This window comes from Trematomus bernacchii, unplaced genomic scaffold (assembly GCF_902827165.1).
Source record: "Trematomus bernacchii unplaced genomic scaffold, fTreBer1.1, whole genome shotgun sequence".
NCBI lineage: Eukaryota > Metazoa > Chordata > Actinopteri > Perciformes > Nototheniidae > Trematomus > Trematomus bernacchii.
Genome location: NW_022987430.1, coordinates 1 through 6667, shown reverse-complemented (window position 1 = coordinate 6667; position 6667 = coordinate 1). Strand labels below are relative to the sequence as shown.

Genomic DNA, 6667 nt, shown 5'->3' with positions numbered 1-6667 from the left:
ACCAACAACCAATCACATGCATCTCTGCTGTCAATTGCATAAAAGGTTTTACATGTCACACTTTATATGATGAACATTTATGACATTAATGTCTATGGTGCTATTTTACCCAACAGTCCATGCTGGCTAAATACTGTCTATGCCTGCTGTCCATTCAAACGAAGTACACTGGATATAAACTCCCCAAACAGGCGAAAACCTACCAGTTTCACCCACTGTCTCTGCCACCTCCCTCCATGCCTGGCTCCTCCGGTTTGTATCCCGGTAGGTGAACAGGGACTGATCATAAAGCACCGGGTGATTCCCTACCGCTACGATTATTTTCTCCTCCATTTTTTGGCATATGAGGAAATGACCTGCGGTCTGGCTCTCTCAGCATACACGCGGTTTGATTGGCTAGCGCTTGTACTGGCAGATTTGCATACACGGGATTTGATTGGCTGACGCCTCCGCCTCAGCTTCAAAAGTAGAACATTGCTCTACTTTTGCAGCGAGCACCGCGAGAAAAGCTACGCTTTGCTCCCACAATGCAGTTCGGCGAATCGTGACGTCACCCCATTCAAAGTGAATGGGCAGAAGCGTTGAAGCGTCAACGCACGCCGCCGTGTGTAGGGGCCGTGAGAGCTTATTGAGTTATAGTTATTAATGCTTTAATCTGTTTATTACTTTATCTGTGCAGCTCTTAAAGGAGGAACTGTATGAACTACAGAGGGAGAGGTGCATCGTGGGTAATGTAGGCACCAGGTTCTCAGGGAGATGAAGATGAAGAGAGGGTGATCTGTTACAGGAGGCACAACATGAATACAGCCCATAATATCAACACCAGGTGCATCATGGGAGTGTTTTCAGCCTTTGTTGATCCTGGTACAGAACTGGAGATGAGTTCAAGGTCGTTGGGACACTAGCATCACAGAGACCCCCCCTCTCTGTTTCCTCCTCTCTCTAACACCCACTCACACCAGGATCATCTTCTGGGTCAGAGGTCTGTCCAGGACCCGGTTCAGAGTCCTTTAGATATGTATCCATGGTTGTTGGTCTTGTGATCAGAACCCCCCCAACCTGATGGGGTTATGTGTTGCTCTGAATAGGTGCTGATATATAGCATTGAGGGGTTTTTAAAGACAGTCCTTTAACCTCCCAGCTCTAAATGACCTCAGTGTTCAGTTTCTTCTTCTCTGGTTCTGCTACGTTCAGGAAGCTGATCTGAACCTCCGCCTCCCCCCCCCTGTTATTCCCCCGGCTGTTCCCCCTGCCGTCCCCCCCCCCCCCTGCTGTCCACCCCCCTGCTGTCCCCCCCCCCCCCTGCAGTAACCCTGCAGCAGGAGGCCGGCGGTCAGCATCACGGCGGCCAGGCTCCCCCCCCCCAGCACCATCAGGACGCTCAGCTGGACTCTCGAGAGGGAGGGGGGGGCGCTGCGTTCACTGACCGTCACCCTGAACACCTCGTCGTCAGGACTTTGGTTCCTGTGGTCGGTATGACTCTGGTTCCTGTGGTTCCTCTGGTCTGAATGACTGTAGTTCCTGTGGTTCCTCTGGTCCCTGATCACGGTCTGGCAGGTGTCCCCGCTGAACCCTGGCCTGCAGAGGCACAGGAACCCGTCTGCTCGGTCCAAGCAGCGGCCCTCGTGGAGGCAGGGCCGCCGGGCGCAGTCATCCTGGTTCTCTGTGCAGAACCTCCCGCTGAAGCCCGGCGGGCAGACGCAGGAGAACCGGTTCACGCCGTCCAGGCAGGAGGCGCCGTTAGCACATGGGTCCATCAGGCAGTCGTCCAGGTCCGTCTCACAGCGAGGCCCCGAGAAACCAGCCAGGCAGCTGCAGCGCAGAACCAAGGAGAACCCGTCATCGTCCTCACAGAGACCCCCGTTCCTGCACGGAGACCTGAGGGGACAGTGGGGTATTCTGACACACAGGGTATCATGAGGGAGGCGTTCACTGACCTGCTCTACAGACACATAGAGGTAACACGAGGGGGCGTTCACTGACCTGCTCTACAGACACATAGAGATAACATGTGGGGGCGTTCACTGACCTGCTCTACAGACACACAGGGGTAACATGAGGGGGCGTTCACTGACCTGCTCTACAGACACACAGGGTATCATGAGTAGGGTTGGGAACCGAAACTCGGTTCCAGATGAGAACCGATAAGAAAATGCCGGGTACCGGGTACCCATACAAAATACACAATTTTGGTTCTGCTTAACGGTTCCTAAACGCGGTAGACCCTGTATTCCACCGGGTCCGTCTGCGCCGCGGGTCCGTCCGGTGGAATACAGCCAGGGTAGGGCGGACTGGCCATCTGTGTGCTCTGGAGAATCACAGAACGGCCGGTCGTCAGCGGGCCGTTGACGGCCGGCTCGGTTCGCTGACGGCCGTCACCGCCCTTAATTTCTTTAAACGGCATCAGGTAAGTTGCGGCGACAGAGGTCCACAGTTTCCCCGCAGCGAGGCTCCCCCCGCCCTCCCGTAGACAGAGCTCAGTCACTTCATAACACCAAAGATGTAAACGCTCTAAAGTGAGGCTCCACTACACTAATAAAGAAAAAGACTAGGCACAATGTAATGCCTGTTGATAGCTTGCCACAGGCTCAGTTAACATAAAGCACAGCTATTGTGCAATACATTTGTATTGCATGTATATTTTTTATTTGTAAAAATGTCAGTTAAAGCTTAAAAGAATAAAGATATTTTTGTTATCTAAACGTTTGACCTCTTTCTTTTACAATTTTGGAATCGAAACGGGGAATCGATAAGAACCGGAATCGGAATCGATAAGAACCGGAATCGGAATCGGAATCGATACATTTCAAACGATACCCATCCCTAATCATGAGGGGGCGTTCACTGACCTGCTCTACAGACAAACTAAGTGTGTGATGCGTTCACTGACCTGCAGAGTGTGTGGTGCGTTCACTGACCTGCTCTGCTGACAGGGTCCAGTCTTCAGCTCACAGTCTCTCCCGTGGAATCCTTCAGGACAGACGCAGGAATAATCCCCGCTGTCCTCCATCACACAGGAAGCTCCGTTCAGACAGGGGGGGCGCTGAGAGCACACCTGCAGGTCTGAGACAACACAGTTAGTCTAGAGGGGATAGACTCTGAGGGGATAGACTCTGAGGGTTTAGACTCTGAGGGCATAGACTCTGAGGGGATAGACTCTGAGGGCATAGACTCTGAGGGGATAGACTCTGAGGGTTTAGACTCTGAGGGGATAGACTCTGAGGGGTTTAGACTCTGAGGGTTTAGACTCTGAGGGGTTAGACTCTGAGGGGATAGACTCTGAGGGGATAGACTCTGAGGGGATAGACTCTGAGGGGGATAGACTCTGAGGGGTTAGACTCTGAGGGGATAGACTCTGAGGGGGATAGACTCTGAGGGGTTAGACTCTGAGGGGATAGACTCTGAGGGGATAGACTCTGAGGGGATATACTCTGAGAGGATAGACTCTGAGGGGATAGACTCTGAGGGGATAGACTCTGAGGGGATAGACTCTGAGAGGATAGACTCTGAGAGGATAGACTCTGAGGGGATAGACTCTGAGGGGATAGACTCTGAGGGGGATAGACTCTGAGAGGATAGACTCTGAGGGGATAGACTCTGAGAGGATAGACTCTGAGAGGATAGACTCTGAGGGGATAGACTCTGAGAGGATAGACTCTGAGGGGATAGACTCTGAGAGGATAGACTCTGAGAGGATAGACTCTGAGGGGATAGACTCTGAGGGGGATAGACTCTGAGGGGTTAGACTCTGAGAGGATAGACTCTGAGGGGTTAGACTCTGAGGGGATAGACTCTGAGGGGTTAGACTCTGAGAGGATAGACTCTGAGGGGTTAGACTCTGAGAGGATAGACTCTGAGGGGTTAGACTCTGAGAGGATAGACTCTGAGGGGATAGACTCTGAGGGGTTAGACTCTGAGGGGATAGACTCTGAGGGGATAGACTCTGAGGGGGATAGACTCTGAGGGGATAGACTCTGAGGGGATAGACTCTGAGGGGGATAGACTCTGAGGGGATAGACTCTGAGGGGATAGACTCTGAGGGGGATAGACTCTGAGAGGATAGACTCTGAGGGGATAGACTCTGAGGGTTTAGACTCTGAGGGGTTAGACTCTGAGGGGATAGACTCTGAGGGGATAGACTCTGAGGGGATAGACTCTGAGGGGGATAGACTCTGAGGGGTTAGACTCTGAGGGGATAGACTCTGAGGGGGATAGACTCTGAGGGGTTAGACTCTGAGGGGATAGACTCTGAGGGGATAGACTCTGAGGGGATATACTCTGAGAGGATAGACTCTGAGGGGATAGACTCTGAGGGGATAGACTCTGAGGGGATAGACTCTGAGAGGATAGACTCTGAGAGGATAGACTCTGAGGGGATAGACTCTGAGGGGATAGACTCTGAGGGGGATAGACTCTGAGAGGATAGACTCTGAGGGGATAGACTCTGAGAGGATAGACTCTGAGAGGATAGACTCTGAGGGGATAGACTCTGAGAGGATAGACTCTGAGGGGATAGACTCTGAGAGGATAGACTCTGAGAGGATAGACTCTGAGGGGATAGACTCTGAGGGGGATAGACTCTGAGGGGTTAGACTCTGAGAGGATAGACTCTGAGGGGTTAGACTCTGAGGGGATAGACTCTGAGGGGTTAGACTCTGAGAGGATAGACTCTGAGGGGGTAGACTCTGAGAGGATAGACTCTGAGGGGGTTAGACTCTGAGGGGGATAGACTCTGAGGGGATAGACTCTGAGGGGTTAGACTCTGATGGGGATGAGACTCTGAGGGGATAACTCTGAGGGGATTGACTCTGAGTGGGATAGACTCTGAGGGGATAGACTCTGAGGGGGATAGACTCTGAGGGGATAGACTCTGAGGGGATAGACTCTGAGGGGGATAGACTCTGAGAGGATAGACTCTGAGGGGATAGACTCTGAGAGGATAGACTCTGAGGGGTTAGACTCTGAGGGGATAGACTCTGAGGGGATAGACTCTGAAGGGGATAGACTGCTGAGGGGGATAGACTCTGAGGGGTTTAGACTCTGAGGGGATAGACTCTGAGGGGGTAGACTCTGAGGGGTTAGACCTAGGGGATAGACTCGGAGGGGATAGACTCTGAGGGATATACTCTGAAGGATATGACTCTGAGGGGATAGACTCTGAGGGGATAGACTCTGAGGTGGATAGACTCTAGAGGATAGACTCTGAGAGGATAGACTCTGAGGGGATAGACTCTGAGGGGATAGACTCTGAGGGGGATGACTCTAGAGGATAGACTCTGAGGGATAGACTCTGAGGGGATAGACTCTGAGAGGATAGACTCTGAGGGGATAGACTCTGAGAGGATAGACTCTGAGGGGATAGACTCTGAGAGGATAGACTCTGAGAGGATAGACTCTGAGGGGATAGACTCTGAGGGGATAGACTCTGAGGGGTTAGACTCTGAGAGGATAGACTCTGAGGGGTTAGACTCTGAGGGGATAGACTCTGAGGGGTTAGACTCTGAGAGGATAGACTCTGAGGGGTTAGACTCTGAGAGGATAGACTCTGAGGGGTTAGACTCTGAGAGGATAGACTCTGAGGGGATAGACTCTGAGGGGTTAGACTCTGAGGGGAGACTCTGAGGGATAGACTCTGAGGGGGATAGACTCTGAGGGGATAGACTCTGAGGGGATAGACTCTGAGGGGATAGACTCTGAGGGGATAGACTGACGCTGCAGAGGATAGACCTCTGAGGGGATAGACCTCTGAGAGGATAGACTCTGAGGGGATAGACTCTGAGAGGATAGACTCTGAGAGGATAGACTCTGAGGGGGATAGACTCTGAGGGGTTAGACTCTGAGAGGATAGACTCTGAGGGGATAGACTCTGAGGGGGATAGACTCTGAGGGGATAGACTCTGAGGGGATAGACTCTGAGAGGATAGACTCTGAGAGGATAGACTCTGAGGGGGATAGACTCTGAGGGGTTAGACTCTGAGAGGATAGACTCTGAGGGGATAGACTCTGAGGGGATAGACTCTGAGGGGGATAGACTCTGAGGGGATAGACTCTGAGGGGATAGACTCTGAGGGGATAGACTCTGAGGGGATATACTCTGAGGGTATATACTCTGAGGGGTTAGACACGTTGAATTTATTATTTATTTATTTAAAATGAGTTGTTTGATACAGACCTTTGTCACAGAAGCGCCCCCCCCAGCCCGGGTCACAGCGGCACTGCCAGGGCTGCTGACAGGAACCATGGAGACAGCCAGGCTTCAGCAGACAGACAGCACAGAGAGGGCCCCCCCACCCGGGGTCACACCTGAGAGACAGACAGGTATCAGCAGACAGACAGCACAGAGAGGGCCCCCCCACCCGGGGTCACACCTGAGAGACAGACAGGTATCAGCAGACAGACAGCACAAACCTCACCTGCACACTCCGGACTCATCACAGCCACTGTTGGAGGAACAGCTGCACTCACTTCCTGTTCAGAGGAACACAGACAGGAAGCTGTCAACATGGTGTGTGGGGTGTGGTGTGTGTGTGTGTGTGTGTGTGTGTGTGTGTGTGGTGTTGTGTGTGTGTGTGTGTGTGTGTGTGTGTGTGTGTGTGTGTGTGTGTGTTGTGTGGTGTGGTGGTGTGTGTGTGTGTGTTGTGTGTGTGGTGTGTGTGTGTGGTGTGTG

General features: G+C 52.5%; 1 protein-coding gene across 1 annotated transcript; it reads right to left on the bottom strand.

The window, feature by feature from the left end:
- Positions 1-544: 544 nt before the first annotated feature.
- LOC117491900 (protein delta homolog 2-like) lies at positions 545-6468 on the bottom strand (the record flags this gene model as incomplete). Its single annotated transcript, XM_034142026.1, is given in 5 exon segments — positions 545-1299; positions 1302-1878; positions 2919-3063; positions 6173-6303; positions 6414-6468. Coding segments are annotated over 5 exon segments (1064 nt in total), but the record flags the coding sequence as incomplete, so codon positions are not given.
- Between the last annotated feature and the right edge of the window lie 199 nt (positions 6469-6667).